This window comes from Trichosurus vulpecula, chromosome 4 (genome assembly GCF_011100635.1).
Source record: "Trichosurus vulpecula isolate mTriVul1 chromosome 4, mTriVul1.pri, whole genome shotgun sequence".
NCBI classification, from domain to species: domain Eukaryota; kingdom Metazoa; phylum Chordata; class Mammalia; order Diprotodontia; family Phalangeridae; genus Trichosurus; species Trichosurus vulpecula.
The window spans coordinates 81,745,555-81,767,809 of record NC_050576.1 but is presented as its reverse complement, the minus strand read 5'-3'; the positions used below and the strand labels follow the sequence as shown (position 1 = coordinate 81,767,809).

The 22,255-nt window shown below is 35.1% G+C and overlaps 1 protein-coding gene across 1 annotated transcript in view; it reads right to left on the bottom strand.

The window, feature by feature from the left end:
- The window catches only part of HMCN1 (hemicentin 1), a 523,850-nt gene that overhangs the window by 74,067 nt on the left and 427,528 nt on the right, over nt 1–22,255 (bottom strand). The window contains exons 70-83 of the mRNA XM_036757836.1: nt 20,575–20,656; nt 19,272–19,408; nt 17,835–17,976; nt 16,609–16,753; nt 15,955–16,082; nt 15,422–15,578; nt 11,311–11,432; nt 11,067–11,231; nt 10,405–10,512; nt 9,670–9,807; nt 9,417–9,551; nt 7,021–7,290; nt 4,477–4,667; nt 1,426–1,639 (exon numbers count right to left, since the gene is read on the bottom strand). Of these exons, the coding sequence (XP_036613731.1) occupies nt 1,426–1,639; nt 4,477–4,667; nt 7,021–7,290; nt 9,417–9,551; nt 9,670–9,807; nt 10,405–10,512; nt 11,067–11,231; nt 11,311–11,432; nt 15,422–15,578; nt 15,955–16,082; nt 16,609–16,753; nt 17,835–17,976; nt 19,272–19,408; nt 20,575–20,656 (2,134 nt within the window). The remainder of the gene's footprint in view (nt 1–1,425; nt 1,640–4,476; nt 4,668–7,020; nt 7,291–9,416; nt 9,552–9,669; nt 9,808–10,404; nt 10,513–11,066; nt 11,232–11,310; nt 11,433–15,421; nt 15,579–15,954; nt 16,083–16,608; nt 16,754–17,834; nt 17,977–19,271; nt 19,409–20,574; nt 20,657–22,255) is intronic.

The window sequence follows — 22,255 nt, the reverse complement described above, 5'->3', positions numbered from 1 at the left end:
AAATAATTTCGTGGATTTGCAAAGAGAAAGGTTAAGTACTTACCAGTTTTATAACAACATGATCATTTATTTTATAATATCTGGGACTATATTTACTCTGCACTCCCAAATGATGACACAAATATTTGTTTTGAACTGGGCTAGAAGTAAACACCCCACCCCACAGTGCTTAACAAATGCTTGTTAGTTGATTTGATCAATAAGCACCTATCGTATACCAAGTACTATGTTAGGCATAGGAGATACAAAGATAAAAACGAAACACTCTCCGTTTTCAAGAAATTTAAATTATATTTTTGGGTAAGCAATGGGCTATATCAAAATGTATATAGAAAAAATACAAAATAAGTGTAAAGTAACTGAATACGAGGCAACCAGGAGGGAGAGCAGTAGCAATTGGGATAAAGAAAGGCTTCATATAGATGCATCATGAAGGGAGTGAAGGATTCTATGAGGTAGAGCTGAGGAAGGAGCTCATCCAGGGATGGGGGATGGCTAGGGCAAAAGTAAGGAGTTGGGAGAGAAAATGCTGTGTATGGGGAACAGAAAAAGGCATTTTTCGCTGAACTGCAGCATGCAGGAAGGGAGGTCATATATATTGAGGATGGAAAGATGGGTTTGTAAAAGGCTTTAAAAGCCTTAAAGCAATCATCTAGCTTTATTCCTAACTGAAGTATGAATACTCTCTACGACTTCCTCAATGAGAGGATTGATTCCCCAGAGTTACTTTTTTCAAACATACTCTTTGACATCAAGAAAAGTTAATCCTTAAATGTCAGTGACAAAACAGTGTTCTAAAAATTTTTTTTTCAGATGGAGAATTATCTTCATGATATGGAAATGCAATATAACTGTCACAACAAGGTAAAGAAAGCTCCAAACAGAGTTATTCATATATCATCAAAACCCCCAAAATTCTACATATAAAAAAGTGTTGTTTATGTATCATCAAAAACTAAGATGTTGATTAAGCAGCAGGCTGGAGTGGAACATGTTTACATAGTTCTTTAATGCATACATGCCCTTTGTTAATTCTGAAGCACTGCTCATTTTTGTTTTCTGAACCTCTAATTTCATCAGCACAAGGAAATCTCAGTGAGGAATTTGTTTCCCAATGCTGATTGCCCTGCAAACTAAAATCCCTGAAAGAGTTTCCTGGGGGCACCAACCTCACTTGCCTGGGACCATATAATTAATGAGTCAGAAGTGAATTTTGGCACTCTCACACCAGCTCTCTATCCACTACATCTTACTGTCTCAGTAAAGTCTTTGCACTGAATTTTGTGCAATCATGTCTTCTGGCTCTTGCTTACTATATATTCCTAAATTAAGGTGGAAAGAGGTATAGAGAAAGCTGAGTAATATACCCTTAGGTGATAAGATGAAAGTTGTGTTTTTTTGTTTTTTGAAAATGATGCCATTTACCTGGGATAATATTGTTGTTAAAGGTCCATGTTAATTTGGGCAGTGGAAGGCCAGTGGCTCTGCAGCTCAACCTGAGCTCATCACCTTTATTTAAAGATATGTCTCCAGGAAGTTCCGTAAACGTGGGTAGAACATACACGGTCAGGCTGATGGTGTGTGTGTCCTCGCCTGCTGCATTGTTAGCAATACATGTATAGCTGCCAGAATCCTCAGGCTTAAAGAAAAAAAAAGTGCTCATAACTGTTCTGTGACATTGTATATCCAGTTATAAAGCAATTTAGATTTCTCCAAATTTATTGATGATCATCCTTTTTGCCCCTGAAAATTACTAGTGAAAAAATGATTAAGAAAAATACAGACTAAAGCACATCATGTACAACTATACAAATAATTCTGTCTTATAAAACTTTTCTAGATACAGCAAACACCGAAGGACGTTTTGTTACAACATCTATACAAATGACTGGGAAACTTGAATATTCTGAGACTCCTGGCAGTCAGTGCATCAGATGTTTGGGTGAAGATTGAATCCTAGAACAGTGAGAAAAAGGAGGGAAATGATTCTAGGAAGGCAAATGTGACTAACTGCAGTGCTGAATACTAACTGAGTAGAGAAGACATACACATAAAAAGATTACTGTTGACTAGAGAAGATCTTAGAATGAGCTCTCGCATTTCTTCTCATGTTAGAATTCTAAGGTGGGAACTGCAAGCCAAAAGATTTTAAAGTGGCTGAGAGAAAGAATGCAAAAACTATCAGATGCATCCCACTGACTAGTGGAAGAAGAAATAAAATTGAAATGTGGGTCTTTTATCAAGCAATAGATATTTTTAAAGGGCATGCATAGTTAAAATGTGATAAATTTATTAAATTATTCTGTGAAGTAGCTTTCTGACTGTAAACTCAGGCCTTAAAGAAAAACAGATTTTCTAAAAGTGAAACACTAAAAGAAAAAAAGAATCCAATTGTATTTACTACAACCACATCCACTGCCTTTATTGGACTTTTACCAATTCTCATCTTTTTTAAATTTTCTGAGGAATCTGACAAGTTCATCCCTCCCTCCTGGATTCTCCTCAGAAGATTTCCATCAGTATCATTTGCTGGGTGATCATCCAGACCTCACCTTTTATGTACACGTGTCCCCTACAGTTTTATCTCCTTTTCTGTTGATCTTGGCTCCTGTGGGTTCAGTTAAAATTTTTAGCCAGATGAAAACCCCATCTGCATAGTTAGCTCATCTGATAGATCATCTCATAGAAGTTCACCTGAGCTTCACTATTACACAATTACATCCCTAAATGCCTTCTGGAAATCTCTACCTTTATGTCCTAAGGGCATCCCAAACTCAACATATCCAAAACAGAACTCATTATCTTTCCCCCCCGAGTCCAACCTTCCTTCTAATTCTCCTATTTCTGTTGAAGGCACCACCATCCTCCCCGTTGCCCAGGTTCACAACCTGGGAGTTGATCCTTGACTTTTCATTTTCTTTTACTCTCCCTTATCTCCAATCAGTGGTCAGCTTTAAAAAAAAAATTCCACCTCCAAAACATCCCTTGCATCTGTCTTCCTCACTCATGCAGATATCACCCTAGTTTAGACCTTCATCATCTTTATATTGGATTATCACCATAGATTTCTATTTGTTTTCTTTCAGTCAAGCCTCTCCCCTTTTGAATCTATCCTTCACACAGCTGCCAAAATCACTACCCTGCTTAAGAAACTTCAGTGGATTCCTGTTGCCTTTAGAACAAAAGGCAAAACTCCCTTGCTTGGCATTTAAAGCCTTTATAGTCTGGCTCCCACCTATCTTTATAGGCTTACTTCATACTACTCCCTATCATGCATTCTACATTTCAGCCAAACTGGCCTCTTTGTTGTTCACAGATGTCCTTCCATCTCCCTCTTCCATGGGATCACAGGAACATGGATTTAGAGTTGGAAGACAACTTAGAGTCCACCTACTACACCCCCTCATCTTAGAGAGAAGGAAACAGACCCAGATGTTAAGTGACTTACTTGCCCAAGGTCACAAGTCTTTTCACAGACTTTCAGCCCTCAAATGCTCTCTCTCCTTATTTCTGCCTTTTAGAATCCCTGTCTCCTTTCAAGGCTCTATTAGTGCAAACTCCTAAAATTAGTCTTTACTGACTCCCCTACTTTAAGTATCCTCTCCCCCACAAATATCTTTGTATTTATTTTACATGTACTTTGTATTCCCTTTCTCATGAGTATATATTGCTTTCTTTCAGTAGAATGTAAGTTCCTTGAAGGCAGGGACTATTTCATTTTTGTCTTTGTATTCCAGGGATAGCACTTGGCATAAAGTAAGTGCCGAACAGTTATTTGCTGAATTGAATTATTGTCTGTATCTTTATTTGGCATTTAAAAGATGTCCTAATATAATGATTTATCTTTGTATGTATATGTCTTCTCTACTAAATTAAACTGTAGGCTTCCTAATGACAAAGACTATCTCTTATACCTTTTTATGCCCAGTAAATATTAAGCATTCTATAAATATTTGTTATTACTTGATAATGATAAATGTAGTACTGAAATGACAAATATTTGGCAGGAAGTAAAAGCTATTAAAACTGGAATCTTTGGGCCATAAGAGAGTGGTATTTGTAGGCAAACAGGACCTATTTCCTATGCTCTTTTACTTGTGAATCAGTTTAATTTGATTTAACTTGACAAATATTGAAAACACAATTAAATGTTTTAATTTACAAAACTCATAAAGCTCTTGATTTATGTCAGCCCTTTTGGGAAAGACTACAAATAACCTTAAAAGATTTATAACATTCAAGGTATATGTAGTCCTAAAAAATTGTACCTGTCCTACCCAGGGTATTCCTATGGCCTCCTAATTCTTTACGTAATCCTGGGCTTACCGAATGACAGAATTCCCCACCAAAAACACAGATTTATATAAAAACCAAATGGGCATATAGGTCAGTATTCTCATGGCTGAAAACCACATTTCCAGTTTGAGTAAAAGTATGAAGCCACTTTGACAATCTGTTCAGGGTTTTAAAACTTACAACAGCATTTTCCAAAATGAGTTCTCCATATGGCTCAGCTGTGTATTTTCCTAATAAGTCAGTTAAAAGAATGTTGTCTTTCTTCCAATTTATTGCTGGTGTAGGGATTCCATCAGCCACACATGGTAGAATAGCTTGTGAGTTTTCATTGACTGTGTACTGTACCTCTGTGGTGCGGATTCTAGGTGGTACTATAAAGAAATAAAGAAAGATGTTCATTTGGGAATTTCAGTTTGATCTCTGAATTCATACCATAAATACAATAAAAAGGATTTATTTTAGGATACTTTAGCCTGGGTTTCTCAAAACATCATTAAATAATTTGCATTTTTTTTGCTATATACACAGAACAGAAATAGAAGATACTCTAGATGTAAACAAAAATAAGTCATGATGCCACTTTTCTGTTACTAATAATATAAATATGCTTAAATTTGGTTTCATAATAACTTATTTCTGTCCCAAGGTTAAAAACCTCTACATCTCATTTTAGGTGCCATATGATTTGAGAAGAGGTAGAATTTTTATTGCATCTCTACAAAGTATGCTTCTGAAAGGATCAAATCCTTGAGTCTGTGAGAGAGTCCTGATTTTCATTTTCTATTGTGTATATATACCAGATCCTCTACAACATTCTTCCTTAAAAGCCTCTTTGTTGTGTGCAGGTGACTCTGGGTTCCTGAAGGCTTTGCCAGCAGAACACAGGTTCTGGCAGGTCATACTCATTTGACAGTGGACGATACCTCAGTTACATGATGATTTACAAAGGCTTATTGCCAGATCAGCTGCAATACATTTTCAACCACAGTAATTATTAAAGATCACCTGCCAAGTTGTAGATGGGTTTAATCATGTAGATGGATTAAATCATGGATTCTTTTGGTATTAAAGTATTTTAATACTTTGATGGATTTGTTATTTCATTGGTATAGTAGATAGGTATTCTTCTCACTGGCATAGATCTCAACAGCATTGTATAGTGGAAAGAATACTGGATGTTGATGGGGTCAGAGCACTTGGGTTTCAATGCTGGCTTTGACACTTACTATCTTTGTGACCTTGGGCCAAGTTCCTTAACCCTATGGACCTTGATTTCCTCATCAATAAAATGAGAGGCTTAGAGTGAGAACTATAAAGTCCCTCCAGCACTATGAGCTATTTATGAGCCTTTTCCTCCTTTGCTGAGTATATAAAAACCTAAAAAAATGGTACTGTTCCATTGCATGGAAGAAGAGTTAACACATTCATAAATTGTTCTTTGTCCATATTTCAATTCTTAAGTTTAATTGTATATCCAACAAATTTCAAATGTAATAAATAACTCTATCAACTGAATTGTTTCCTGAATTTTCTCTGCTCCCATCTCCTTAGTGTACTAAAAATAAATTTAGTGTCAACTATTAATGCAAGATCTGCATCACAGAATTACTGCTAGGAATAACTGATAAAAATTATGATGAAGCAATTACCTAATACATATTAAATTTCATAAAAATGCTAAGGAAAAATACAGTATTGTTATTGTATTTAATTCCATTATTCCACTGCATGCAAATACGAGACCAAGACACTGAAATTCAACTTTTATAGTTACACAGCTAGGAGAATATTAACATTGGCTCCATTTGTTTATGAACCATAATATTAAGTCATTTACTCACTATGCCTTATTTACTATCTTATTTGAACTTGGATTTAAGTATCTTAGAAAGTATCAAAGGAGGCAGATTTAATTCTTGCAATGTCAAAGTAGTGTCCTCTCAACCTGAGCACTGATGTTACTTCTAAAGGAATTAGGTTAAATGTGAATAACCTTTTACTTTTTCAAAAACCTTGGAACTGGTGGGGTTTTCTTGGCAGAGATACTGGAATGGTTTGCCATTTTTTCTCCAGCTCATTTTACTGATGACGAACTAAGGCAAACAGGGTTAAGTGACCTGCTCAGGGTCACACAGCTAGTAAGGGTCTGAGGACAGATTTGAACTCAGATATTCTCTACTCTAGGTCTGGTGCTCTACCCACCACTCCACCTAGCTGCCCCTCCAAAGACAACTTATAAAAACATAATGTGGAAAGTAACTGATTGTATCACATATATTTTAACAACCAAGTCAGGGGTTCCCAACCTGGGGTGTGAATTCTCCCAGGGTGTAGGAAGAAACTTGCCAAGGATATATAAGAAACATTTGATAAACTGATATATTATTCCATTGAAGTTAATTCATCTCTTTATCTCTTGTGTGCATATGTATGATAAATTCTAGAATTTATTTCCTTTCATAATGAATTGGGAGTAGGGGAGGTTTGCTGAAAGCCAATGGGCAGGGAAAGTGAAAAAAATCTGAAATCTCCAGAACTAAATTTTTTCTCTCACAAACTTAGAAATACTTGGTAACTATGAAAAACAAGTTGATGTACAAAAATTCCATCCATTCTTCCCTGTCCACACTCAATAATTTGCCTTCTACTTTTTTGATATTATTTTCTCTCTCTATGCTATAAATATGAACACACAAAAGGCAATTTCATTTTAGTACAACTTACCATGGACAGTGAGGCTGGTGCTTGAGCTATGGGATCCTGCCACATTTGCTGCCATGCATGTGTACTGCCCTGTGTCGTCAGGCTGAGCAAATGCAATTTGTAAGGCCCCAGAGCTAAGGATTCTCTGGCGAACTGACTCTGTCACCTCATGCCCATCTTTATGCCAAGTGATGTCAGGAGGTGGATAACCCTCTGCCTCACACAGAAGAGTGACAGGCTTATCCACAGAAACAACATATTCCTTTGGATGGGAACGAATGACTGGAGGAACTAAAAGATACTTATAGAGTTAAACTTTATTTTTAAACAAAATAATGATATTTTGCATTTTAGTTGCATGTTTTTTAAATTTGAGCAAATCAAATGAAACAAGGTGTAAAGTTTTTTGCAAACTTTAAAGTGCCATATAAATATAAGCTATTGTTATTATTTTGTTCCAACATCAAAATTGGTTTATTTTAGACCAGCAAGTAAGTTCCATTAAGCTTTTTAAAGAAATATTATAAATATATAATCTACAGTATATTAACTCATTGAATAGTATAAATATATATACCACTGATGATTTAGAAATTTCACTATGTAGCCTGGTAAAAATATTAACTTTAACATCTGTATCTATTCTGAATTTTCCCTTCCATTCATACAGGGTACAAAAAGCAAACCCCTTGGAGATTTGAATAGAAGAAAACTTTTCATCTCTTCCAAATACTTTTCCTTAAAATAATGTCCTGTCCTGCTTTGTATTATCTTTCTCTCTTGCACCTGTAGTCTTCATCTACCTATCTTTCAATAATCAAATCAAATTCTGCCTCCTCCATGGTGAAACACCTCTTCTGATCACCCCTGTCAGAAGTAATCTTCCCCCATCTGAATTTCCAGAGCACCTACTGTTGGTTAACACCCAAACAACTTTAAGTAGTATATGTTCCCTTCTATTATAGTTATTTTTTCATATGTCTAATTTTCCTAACTTGATTGTAAACTTCTGAAGGGTTGGAGCATCTTTATGACCCCTATAATGCCTTTTACTATACTACATTAAATATTTAATAAGTGCTGGAAATGGCCTATGTTTTCTGTGGAAGTTTCCTTTTCCTTAAAGTATTTTATAATACTCTTATAGGACAGCTGAATACTAATAATTAACTCCCTATGAATAACCTAATGAGAAACTTTTAAATTATGCACTCTAATTTTTGCTTTGTAATCACAATGTTTGAGCATATATCTATACAGAATTTGCGATGTCCCAGGTGCAAAATCAGCTCTGGTTATCTTTGCTGTATTTACTGGTAAATTTGTTTAAACTACATGCAAAACTTCAAAAAATGAATAACTATATTAATGAAAATCAGAAAAATGTTCCTATTTTACTTTCTTTCCCATAAAACCCAATGAGCTGTTATTTTTGTCAAATAATTTTGCCTTTATTAATAATTATTCAAGAGTAATAAGATACCAAAAGAACTATTCAAGAAAATTGCATTTATAATTACTAGGCAAATGAGACCTATAACATCTGGGAAATTCATTGGAAGAATTATACTATAATAAGTCAGTCAGCAATAATATATTGTACGTGAGGCACTGTGCTAAGCCCTGGAGATACAAAAAGCAAATACAAATTATGTAGTTTAGGATCCATTTCTAGTTTTACCTTGTACCTTAAAAAGTTGTTTTCAACATGAAGATCTCCTTGAAGTAAGGCTATGCCTATATGTTGCAAAAATAATTTCATTTTAAAGTCATCTATCTATAAAACCAAGAAATCCTAGTAACTCAAAGCTTCAGCTTTCTTCAAGATTTCCATAATACAAGGAAAGGGAAGAGGGAAAAAAGCAAGGTTACAAAAATTTTTAAGTATCTTAATTAAATCTAGTTAATCAAATGATTGTTTTGTCTGAAATGCAACAATTAGTTTGTCTTTTTTTTAAACTTCACCGAATTGTCTGAATTGCCTGCATGTTCTAGTGCCTTATAAATGGCTTTACTTGAAAATGCCTCCATTTCCTTCAGAAGTCAGGATGACAGGTCAGACAACTGTCCAAGAAAATTTTGAAAGGAAAATTAAAAAAAATTTAAAATGTCTTCTATACTAAAACTGCAAAAACATTTCAGTATATACTCTGTACTTTAATGGAGATGGACACAATGATTACCTTGCACTAACTGTCGAGGCTCAAGTATATTCCAAAGGTGATGTGATTTTTCCAGTTTCTAACATGTACAATGGGGATATCACCTGCTTCTTCCCTACTTTATAAAATGATGTAAGAAAAAAATGAAATGTTTTATGCTGTATTTTGAACTCCTTGGGGGAAAGTGACATAATTTTAATTATGTTTGATAAAAAAAACAAATCTAAATAACACAAGAATAACTCAACAGCATACCTTGGACTTTTAACTTGATCTTGCCTAGGGCTGTACCAGCTGGATTCTGAGCCACACACATAAAAGTACCAGCATCATCAATAACAGCCTTGGTGATTTGTAAACCACCATTAGGAAGAACCGTGTAACTTTCTCCTATATTAAAATTTTGAAACACAAATATTTAGAATAATCCTTTTTAATTAAAAAAAAATAAAAACAACTTCTTAATTGTAAAAGACTGATTATATATGTATCAAATAGTGACTGATACCTGAGGTGATGATGTTAATGCCTTCCTTTTGCCAAGTAATGACAGGACTAGGCGTTCCTGTTGCTTCACATGGCAGTAAAATTGGGTTGTTCAGAATGACATCTAGATTGCTTGGCTGGGACTGAATGATTGGAGGCTCTAGGAAAAATTAAATGATACAAAGTTTGGAATACATAAATCTTTGAAGTAAACATCTGTTAGAGACATAGAATTAGGCATGCCTTACTTCACAGTTCTAGAGAACTGGCAACTGAATGGCTCTAGAGAAAGACAAAGACCACATTGCATGCTCAGTGGCCTGTCAGTATAGCAAGCTTTTACTTAAAAAATAGCAACAGAAAATAAGTAGGGACAGATTTCACAAAGTCAAAAAAGGAAAAGGACCTTCAGCTGATCAGAGGACCATAGATTTAAAGCTGAATGGGGCTTTAGAAGCTGTTTAGCTTAACACTTTTCTTTTACAGATGAGAAATTAAGGCCTAGAGAGGTTATATAATCCACCAAGTTCTTTGACTCCAAATCCAGTATTCTTTCCACTGTGCAATAGCGCTATAAAAACCCTGGGGCTGGTCTGTAATTTATCATTTTGTACATTTTTTAGTTTGGTTTTTAAATATTTGACATGATTTTTCTCAGGATAAATATAAGTTTTAGCATACTGGACAGTAATACTGTTTCAAGAATGATCAGAATTATTAAAAAATAAGTATTTATTGCATAAATTACCCTTCTTACCTTGAACATGAAGGGTTACATGCCTATGTGCAGAGCCAGCTGCATTCCTGGCAACACAGGTATACCTTCCAGCATGGTCTAATTTAGCAGCTGTTATTTCAATTGCCCCTAGGGAGAGAAAGGACCCAGTGACAGGATGTATACTGACACTGCTGTGTGATGCGATATAACAAGTTCATTTAGCAGTGCTATCCAGATCTCATCTCATTTACATGCAAAGACTTTGCTATACAACCTAGCTAGTAATATTTCTAATCCTTCTGCTTAGAGGAGCGTTTATTCAGAAACAAATATATCTTACAGAGGTCCTACTGTGTCAGCTTCTACTATGGCTCATTACTTTAACACCTCATCTATGTAAAGGAAACCTACACAAAGAGGAAAAAAATTTTTATATGCCCTACTGTATCTGCTCCTGATCAATATGGATATGCAATTTTCATTCATTCTATTGAACATGTAATATATAACTACTAATAGTAAAGAAATAACTATAATTTAAAAACAAAATACAAGTGCATAAGAATGGAATAAAGAAGATGCTATGACAAAGATAACTTCTGGTTGTGGAGCCACAATTAATATAAACCACAGACCCTATAGATCAACATTTCAATATTTCAATACCCGGGCTGAAATTGTATTACTCGATGATAGAATACCTGAAGAAAGAATTCTGTAGCCATCTCCCCTGGGAAGCAACCTTATTCCATTCTTTGACCAGTGAACTGAGGGTGATGGTACACCTGAAGCTGTACAAGTAATCACTACAGGAGACAATTTAGTTACCAACAGATCGGTAGTCTCATCTGCTATGGAAGGTGGAACTAAAAAAATGAGAAAAAAAGAAATTTAATAGCAATTATAATAAAGTACATCTGCATGTTTGCTCTGACACAGTCATACCTTGTACTATGAGACTCATGGCTCTCTGATCCTCTCCAGCATCATTTGACAGAGTGCATTCATATAATGCAGTATCATCCACAGTAGGTGAAATTATTACTAGAGATCCTGAAGACAACAGCCTAGGAGAGATGTTTTCAAAGATCTGAGTTACACAGGATGTGATGAATTGTTTAGTAACTTCATGAAGAGTTTTTATTTCATAAGGCATTGGTTAAAATATGTAGATTCCTCTAGGATAACTTAGTCAACTAGTCTTAGCATTCCTCATACAATCTACAAACTGTTACCCTAGAAGAGATGAAAAATGGAATTTTGTATCTGAAGTCTCACTGTTTTCCACCTCTTCATTCTGTTTGTTTTTTGGCATAGTGATTGCAAAGAAGAGCATTATGATTTTATGATTCTTCCAGTGGAATGAATAGTAATAGTATAAGATATCATTTAAAATGTCTTTTGTTTAGGGAGAATGTTCATGATGCCTAAAGATAATTAGTATATGGTCTTAAGTAGAATCCTGAAAGAAAAAGACCAATACCTACAAAAATATTTATAGCAGTTCTTTTTGTAGTAGCTCTAAACTAGAAACTAAGGAAATACCCCTTTTGGGGAATGGCTAAACAAATAACTTCTATGAATATAATGGACTATAACTGTCCTACCAGGAATGACAAAATTGATAGTTTGAGAGGAAACCAGGAAGACCTTTGTGATCTAATGCAGAGGAAAGTGAGCAGAATTAGGAGAACAGTTTATATGATGACAACACAATAGAGGAAAACAACTTTGGAAGGCTTTAAAATTTTGATTAATGCAATCATAATCCATGAGTCCAGGAAACTCAAGATGAATTACACCATCTCCCTCCTGCCAAAGAGGTGATGGATTAAAAATCTAGAATGAAACCTGCATTTTTTGGATGTGGTCAATGAGAGAATTTGTTTTGCTGGACTATGTTTGTTGCAAGGTTAGTTTTTTTCATTTGGGATGGGGTGATGAGTAGGAGTGATAATACAAAGTTGTAAAAATAGATTAATATTAAAATAATTAAAGTCCACTTTCAAGCAAAATCAAGAGATAATATGCACAAAGGCTAAAACATTTGAATAGATCCGTCAAATAAAGTTGAGATCTGAGTAACCAAAGGAAAAGATCTGATGAGAATCTCAAGAGAAGATCTGGATAAAGAAACCCCCTCCCTCACCTGCCAGAGAATTAGAAATTAATGCATACTTTTTCTCAGACACAATCTCTGTATCAGATATTTTTTGTTGGGTTTTTGTTGTTATTGTTACAAGTATAAGTTCAACGTGAGAGAAGGGAGGTATGGTTGTATAATACCTACTGTGTGCCAGGCACTGTATAATAATTGGTAAAAAGGCAAAAAGCATCAGCAGTGTGTGTATGCTTGTGTGTATGCATATACTTAAGGAGACCTGAATATCCTTATTAATGTTTGCTTGGAATTTGCATTTGATTCTTTAACAAAACATAGGAGAGTATTTAGTTCCATTGGCTGATGCCTCAACATCAAACTTTGATTTAATTAAATTAAATTTTGATTTATCTCTGTGAATGTATAAGGTTCATGGTAAATTGTTAGGTATACATTGTTGATTTTCGGTTCTGCCACAGTGACAGAACATCTGAGAGAAAATGCAGACTATATTCAGGGTCAGCTAGGTAGCACAGGAGGTAGAGTATTAGATTTGGAGTCCAAACTCTGCCTTAGACATTGTCCTATGACCTTGGTAGAGTCACCTAACTTCTCTGTCTCAGTTTTCTCATTTGTAAAAGGGAGATAATAATAATAGCATCTTCCTCACAGGGCCATTCCAAGCATTAGATGAAAAAAACATGAAAAATGCTTTGTAAATCTTAATGCCACTATAGAAATGCCATGTTAACTCTAAAATTTATACAATAGTCTGGAAATTTGTTTTGAAAATATTAAAAGCTAATACTGGAAGCTAAAATTTTAATTTACATTAATTATATTAATCAATAAACCTCATTATCCAAAGTTTTAGTTTTCTTCAAGATTTACACATATAAAGTAGAAGGAAAAAACAGTAACAAAAATGTTAATTATTTTAAACCCCACAAAAGAGGTTAGTTCAACAACTTTTTATTTTTTCCTTTTATGACTAATTTGAATGCAATAGTCTGGAAATTGATTTTGAATATGTAACAATTAACGTGGCATTTAAAAACATCTTTTTGATGTAATTTTCTCTCTCCATGATATTTGTATGCACAGAACTATATCCTCAGCACTTAGCACCGTGCCTTAGACATAACAAGTGCTTAATAAATGCTTTTTTTATTTCTTCATTTTACAAGAGAAGATACTAAAGACATGGGAGAATGGGAACTTATTTAGAGAATTCTTTTCAGCATGAAACACTAAATCCTATTTTGATATCTCATGGTAACATGAAGGTAACCCAGCCTTGGGTTACCTTCTTGAATGCCATATTTATGCACTGTAAGCTCTGCAAATTGTAAAATATGCAAAGCTTTGAGTATAGATCCAATGATGGACTATAAAGCACTGTTATTTAAGAACCAGAAAAGCTAAATTTGCAGAGGATCATGACCATTTTGGCCAGAATGATAGATCTTTCACTGACATGAAAGACAGTGTTACAAGAAAAAATATTTAAGACCATTTACTTAAGCATAGAGGAGTTGTGATCTGAGTTGGTGGAGGGTACACCCACATCAAAGTTTCAGATTCAGTCAATCATCGAGTACTTATTAAGCACCTGCTATGTTCCTTGCATTGTGCTGGGTGCTAAGGACACAAAGACAAAAGAAAAACAGTTCCTGCTTTCAAGGAAATCACATTCTATTGGGAGAGACAACATGTATAGGCATGTATGAAATCGAAACAAATCAAATAGAAAACAACCTTGAAGGGTAAGGCAGTAGTAGGTGAGAATGAGGTGTGTAGGAAAGGCCTCTCAGCATAGAGAGTTGACTGAGTTTTGAAGGAAATGAAGTATTCCAGAGAGTGAAGCAAGCATTCTAGGCATGGAGGACAACCAGTACAAAGGCCAGCTATGGGAGATGGAGTAAGATGAAGTGAGATGTGTGAGAACAACATATTTTTGATACGGCACTGGACTTGAATTAGGAAGACCCAATTATATCCTTCCTCAGTCAGCTGTGTGAACCTGGACAACCTGTCTACTGTCACATAAATTCTAAGTGTCTAAGGTTGGATTTGAATTCGGGTCTTCCTGACTCCAAGCATCCAGTGTACCACCTTGTTACTGAAGTGTGCTCTTAGCACTCATAGCAAGAGCTATAATTTTTGAATATTTGCTTGGAATAACATCCATTCTTAAAAACCATGGAATTAAAACCCAGCAAAGGCAATCAAGGAAATGCAAAGAGAGCATACCATACATAGCTTTGGCATGAAATCTAGCCCTCAGCTGACAGAGAGCTGTCTAAAGGTGGTGAAATAACTAATGGTGATGGACTCGGCTCAATCAGGTTTCATCTGGTCCAGACTGGACATTCGGAGCCAGCTTAGTGTCAGTGTTAGTCACAAAATGAGACCACATCAAAATTACTGCTTTCCCAAGTCATTTACGTGCTATTTATATAGATTTTGGGTTATGCACAAAGAATGATGCTTGAGAAAGACTAAAGGAAAAAGAGAAGAGCATCCAAGAAAGCCTTGGGTATACACACAGTGGGTAAGTCCCAGATGTAAAGAAAGCTGAGGGGGAGAGGACAGATAGGGAGGGGAGAACCAAAAGTCAGAAGGGCTGTAAAGAGTGTACAGAAGGAGAAGGTCTTCAGATATTGTAGAGGTCAAGAAGGATGAGGATTAAAGGAAAAAACTATTAGATCTGACAAATCACTGGACACTTTGGGGAGAATCTGGCACAAATATAAGTTTTATGTTGGAGGGAGGGCAGAGTTTCCGTGTTAAGAAACAAATTTCAACGCTGTTTATCAGTTCGTTTTCCTCAAGTCATGTACTTTCTGTCCTATTGTCATGAATGGAAATTTAAATTCTAACTTTCTCTTTATTTCCCCTCCTCCACTCTCAAGTGGGAAAATGATATTTTTTTTAGCATGCATTGCTTCTCACCTGTAGGAATTTTGATTCTGATCCACATTAAGAAATTGGCCATTCTTCTTCCAACTTATTGATGGTCTTGGGATTCCAGTAGCTTCACATGGCAGAGTGGTTTGAACATTTACAGTAACAGTAATATTGGTAGGTCCAGGAGCAACAGATGGAGGGACTAAAAAAAGTGTCACCAAATAAGGAACAAATCTAACAGGATATATTCTGTCACATCCATGTGACATACATGTATTAATATACACGTACATGTATGTAGTCAAACTTATTTTAAATACTTCATTTGTAGCTTTTCTTATTTTTTAGCTAGTCATGTAATAAGGTTCTCTAAGTTTACTTACTTGGCTCATGGTACTAACCACAGCAGGAAAACAAAGACCCTTGATTATTTATTATAAAATGTAATGTACTTAAATAACCCAGAATATCAGGGTCTTCATGAAAACTATCAGCACAAAATATCAACAACTAACTTAAGTCCTTGAAGTTTTCCGACTCTACTTCCAATTCCTGGGTGTTTATAAATATATATTTACCATGGACTTGTAAATCAATTCGCTTGCGTTCTGTTCCAGCAGCATTGGTGGCCATGCATAAATATCTCCCAGTGTCACTGACATGTGCTGAGTGAATATGAAGGAATCCATTCCCTGAGACAGAATATCTAAAATAAAGGCCATAAACAAAGCTTGTTTCATTCATAACATGCTGAGGAAAATAAGCACCAAGTCTCCTCACTTAGTCTCACATAATTTCCCTTATTTTTAAAGAGTTTGTTTAGTTAAATTTCTCCTAGTCCTGACTCCTTTTCTAAGTTGGGTAAATCTACAATAATAATAAAATAATAATACAATAATAATAGAATTCTATAATAATAGAATTAAGCAAATAGATTACCAAATCTCACAGCAATTTGAGGATCTAAAACATGACATTCATTGTTAAGCTCTGGCCATCCATCTTAAATATATTCAAAGTCCTACACATAGTTCTCTACTATAATTTCACCATTAATATGTTAGACTAAGTAGGACAGTGGCTGTTCCAAATACACAGTAGGCTAAAAATAATGCACCAGACAAAGGTTCAAGAATTCATACTCAGTCTCATGGCACATTTCATTCCTCTAAAGAATATTTACCCAACTGAAGACTAGCTTATTTAAAACTAATTATTTCTCCCAATATTACCTGGCATTATTCCCAGTCAGAATAGCTCCATCTTTTCTCCAGGTAATCCTTGGGGTTGGTACCCCTTCAACTATGCATTCCAATATAGCTGATTCATTCAAATGAACAACAAGACTCTGAGGGCCACCTTTTATGGTTGGAGAAACTGAATACAAAACATTCAGTTAATACTATAATACTACAAATACATCTTCACTTGAAAAGGTTAGCACAAGGTACACTTTTGAGTTAAATGTGTAGATTTGCCTATAACTGATTTGTGTTAAGAGAAACAGAATCAGCTTATAGTTCCAAAAGTTAAGGATTACATTATTCAAGATACCTTGTGTTCAATAGAAAGGAGAAACTTTAAACTCTGCTATCATGTGAGAAATCTAGTTCCTTGCAAGAAATTTCAATAAAAATCAGATTTTGTCTGATGCAAATTAAAGATGATATTTCATGTTCCTGCTTGGCCAAAAGAATAGTTTGAAAATGTTGACACTGGCACAGTTTTTCTTTAAATGAAGAACAGAAGGTGGGATTTTAAAGAAACACATCTGTGATCAATCTTACCAGTCTCAGTGCAGTTCACTTTATTACACACTGAGTTCATCTGGGAACAGAAAACCTGAATTTGAATGTTGGCCTTGGTGACATGAGCTGTGTTGGTCATTTACCAAAATGTATAATTGTACAGCTTACACATTTAAGTGATATTTTGGGGAGAAAATGTGAAATATTCTTCTTGAAAGTTAGCAAATCTTAGTCTTTGGATTTTATCTACTAGATATGATTATCTCTAACCAAAAAATTTCTAGTTCCAAGCCACAATCAATATAGGTGAGGTGAAAAATAGGTTGGACTGATGAATGAATTATTAGGTGCATGCCTTCTTCAAACATTTTGTTCCAAATGACAACAGGCATTAAGAATTCTAGGGCTGTTCCTAAGAGCAGTATTCTTTATAATGTCCTTTGGGATTGGGTCACAGCTTAGACAACACACTCCTACTTGTGATTTTCATTACATTTAACTCACATGAAATATGACCATTATATAGATACAAAATAATCTTTGGTTTTAAAGCAATTAACTTCAGTGATTTATCTTATAAAATGTTATTTAGCATAAAATGTTATTCAGCATTTAGCACGTAAAATGTTGAAATAAATCTCTACTTCTAATTATTATGGAAATATTTGGCTACATTTTAAAAATGTGCCAAGTGAATGCTTTTTTCTTACCATTTACAGTCAGAACAAATTCCCTAGTAGTCTTTCCTGCAATATTACTTGCAACACAGGTGTAGCTGGCTGTATCCCCTAGGTCTGCATTGTTGATCTGTAAGTATCGCCCACCAGATAGGATACGGATTCGTGGAGTTGCCTAAATTAAATAAATGAAACATATAGTTATGATAATTTATGCAATGTGCAAATACTGTCATTTTTAACACATCAGAAAGCTCAAGATTAGGTCAGATAATGTTACTTTACCATAAACGCTTTCTCCCAAATGAAACATGAAAAACTTGTGAGTTTGATCTGTGATTTCAGGCCACTGAAAGCTGCTTCTCCTGAGAGAGATGAGTTGCTTTGGGAGGTTAAGTGAATTACCCATAATTGCACAGCTAGGATGTGGCAGAGGTTGGACATGAACCCAGGCCTTCTTGACTTTGAGATTAGCACTCTACTATGCCTGTGACTATGGGGCAGCTAGATGTTACAGTGGATAGAGCACCAGGCCTGGAGTCAGGAGGACCTGAGTTCAAATATGACCTCAGATACTTACTAGCTGTGTGACCAGGGACAAGTCACTTCATCCTGTTTCCTCATCTGCCAAATGAACTGGAGAAAGAAATGGCAAACCACTCTAGTGTCTTTGCCAAGAAAACCCCAAAAGGGGGTCACAAAGAGTCAGACATGACTGAATAAAGACTGCATGTGATCCCCTCTCATAGATGTTACTTTACTAAATCGCTCTAAGGAGAGGGGCAGATATTATGTATCTCACACATAGATTTATTTATGGTGACTTAACCAATTATTGTCTTCTTTTCATCAGATGAAACTGCCTCTTTTTCTTTCTGCCTAGTAGACCTTTCAGCATAGCACCAATAGGATTTAGAAAAGAGTATCATATTCTGTTGAATCAAGCAGACTCTAAAAAGTCACGTGGATAACTTTAATGTCAGTCAACTACTGGATTATGGAGACTAGAGAATTCAGGATATATTTTTTCCTTTAGGGACTAGTATCTCAGTTCCATTGAGCCCAAGTTAGTTTTAAGGGCTTTGGGGATATTCTATTGAGTGATCCAAATCCATGTCTGGGTCAAGGAAAGCATGCAGCCAACTAGAAAAGTCCAGTGTAAGGTTAGTCCCAGGGATCTAGAGAGCCCATCACATGTCATGTAAATTTTGGGGACCCCAAGAGCTTTCATCATCTCAGAGCCTTCTCTGATGCAGTGGAATGATCAAATTCAAGCTCGTATCACAAAGCACTCTGATATTTAGAACACTGATGTGTGGCATGGAGCTAAATAGTTTGGTCCCATTGGGTCCTATACCAGCCATTCCAGTTAGTCATTCTATAGCAGAAGGGTAAGACCAGTGCAATTTGTAGCCTGATTTTCTTTTCCTCAACAAAATGCCTATGAAGCTAAACTAAAATGAAATTTACCTGTAATTGCTCTCCATTTTTAAGCCAAGTAATTATGGGTGGGGGAACTGCATCTGATTTGCATTCCAGTGTAACTTGTCTGTTTTGTAACACAACGATGTCCTGGAGATCGCTGGTCCCAGCAATATTAGGTGGTACTGTGTATAACAACAAACCCATTAAAAACCTCATATGAAATAAAGCATATAAGGCAACTTAACAAAGCAATTTGTGCTCACTTGTAATGCCTTATATGCTTGGAGAACCCTTTTTAAATTTCATGGCCTTTCCCTACATATTAACTCAGGTGAGTCTTCAGCCACCTTGTGGGGCAGAATGGGTCTTATTATTCCATTTTCCAGATAAGGTACCTAAAGCACAAAGAGGGAGCAATTTGTCCAGGGTTCCACAATCCATGGCAGAACCAGGACAAGGCCAAAGTCTCCTAATTCTTTGTCATTCTTTTTTTCCACTAGACCAAAGGTTCTTAACTTAAGAGTCTGTGATTTTGTTTCTTTAAAATATTTTGACAAATATATTTCAATATAATTGTTTTCTTTTGTAATCCTATATATTTTATTTTAAGCATTTAAAAACATTACTGTGAAATAGTATCCATACGGTCCATGACAAGAAAAAGATTAAGAACTTCTACACTAAAGGGATTCCAAATTACTCTCAGAAATCATTACATTACTTCTTGTTTGATTCCAAAAATATTACTAGACTGAGGATTCTACCATTCAATCAATGGAAAAATACCAAAAAACTTATCAGAAGGCATCTCAGAACATATTAAATTACTGAAAGGACTTTTTAAACATAAACTCTTGTTACTTATTTTCTCTAGGTATCATATGGTGTTTTTTAATATATAGAGTCAATATCTACTCATAAAAATGCATGCTGAAAAATATCTACTCACCTCTAATAATATTTCATATCTAATCATACTTAATTCTTTCTAACTCAACCAAACCTCAGATTTTAAGTGTGGAAATCAGTGTCTATTAAAGGCAGCACTTCATGATGCAAAGACAGCACCATAACCCTAAGCCAAGTCCATCTATCCTCCAGGTTGGTCATTAGGACCAAAAGTTATACACTGAAAGTAGAACATAACAGCTTGGCTCCAGTGTGACTGTTCAAATCCCCTTCCCATGTTTGTCATGTAGAAAAGTGCAGGGTGGAAGAATATGAGAGTCAAACAAGTAAAAAGAAAAATTTAAAATAGTAATATACCTAACAACATGACATGTATTAAATTATATTCAATAGCCTAATGAAGACATACAAAGATTGTAGAGCTTCTGGCCAAACTTACCATGCACCCTCACCAAATATTCTCTGTCATCATCTCCTGCAGGACTAGATGCCAAACATGTATATCTTCCTGTGTCTTCCACCTAAAAGAAAAATTGATTTCATCATGTATACAAAATATGCCTATAACATATTAGCTTAATAATGAGCATAAAAACAGGAAGAGAATAGCCCAAATCCCCAAAGACCTGCTGAAGAAAGCATATTCTCAAAAGATTAAGGAGTTCATTATCTTTTTGGGTTTCTGTTCCACATATAAAAATCCCTTTAAATCTCTGATGAGACACTTAGTTCTATTACATTGCGATACAGTTTCAATATTTCATCTCATAAATGTTTGCAATTTATATGCGTCTGATAAGATTTTGTTATAGTTTATAATATAACTTTATAAAGTCTGTTGGGAGATTTCCTGAATAAAAAGAAATAAATTTGGAAAGTAGCAGTACAGGTCATAAAAATGAAACACAATAATAAAATGCATATATATATACATATAGCATTCATATAATACATGTACATACATATTAGAACAAAGAGGTCTGTTTTAACTTAATGTCTTTGACAGGATATTAGTCCCCTAAAAACTATACTATGCAATGCCAGACATTTAACTAAAAGCTGAAAACTTCCATTAAAAAAGAGTGATTTTGATGGTAAGTTAAACATCCAGATTTTTCATTAAGTTTTCCAGTTCTAATTCACATGGTGTTTGCATATACATAATAAATGCCTCCAAAGAGCCATTCCCTTCTCAGTGAGTAATTTATGTTGAATGAGTAGTGAATACTGCTTTCATTTACTACCTCCCTAGGGATAGTGGGTATTTTTTGTCCTTATATTCAAAGTTCATGTATTTAAGAAAGAAGTACTTGGGTAAGCTTGCATCTTCAGAGAGTTTGAGAGCTGTAAGAGTGGGATTTGGGGAGTAGTTTAGATGGAGTTTTAGAATAAGTTGCCTATTACCAAGTCACTTGACTACATTGGCTTATATCCATGGAATAAATCACAAATGCTTCATTTTAGCTTTCAGGGTACTCCATAAATGGGCCTTATCTACCTATTTTGTTTGTACTGCTATACAAATAGGTCATCAATGCACAGTCTATGCTTATTCTCATCTTTCTGCCTTTGCTTTGATACTTCTCATACCTACTATAGCCTTCCTTCTACTTTTCCAAATTCTACTACCTTAAGTCCTATGTCCTACATGAAACTATTCCTAATAGCTTCAGCAAACATTATTTCTTTCCTGATCTCCCCTTATTCCCAACTACCCTGGATGGCACTTTGGCACCCAACTATACAACTTTGTATAATTCCTTAACTGTCTGACATATGAATTTTTCCTTGGAGAAGTCTTGTTTCCACTGAAAGAATATAAACTCCTTGAGTATATCACTTTAGCATTGTGCTGGGCATATACTACATGTTCAGTAAATGCTTGTGGAATTGAAATGCAGAAATTTCAAGTTTTATAATTTTACAGAATGTTAGCAAAATCCTACAATATCAGACACTATGAAGGTTCCAAGTTGTTTTTCTTTAACAAAATCAAATATTGTTATAACAGACATATTACCAAAATTCCACCTACAAATAATAGTAGCATGATATGGAGGTGACCCTGGATTCTTACAAGTTATACTAACAAAACACAAACAGGAAAATTCTACTATTCT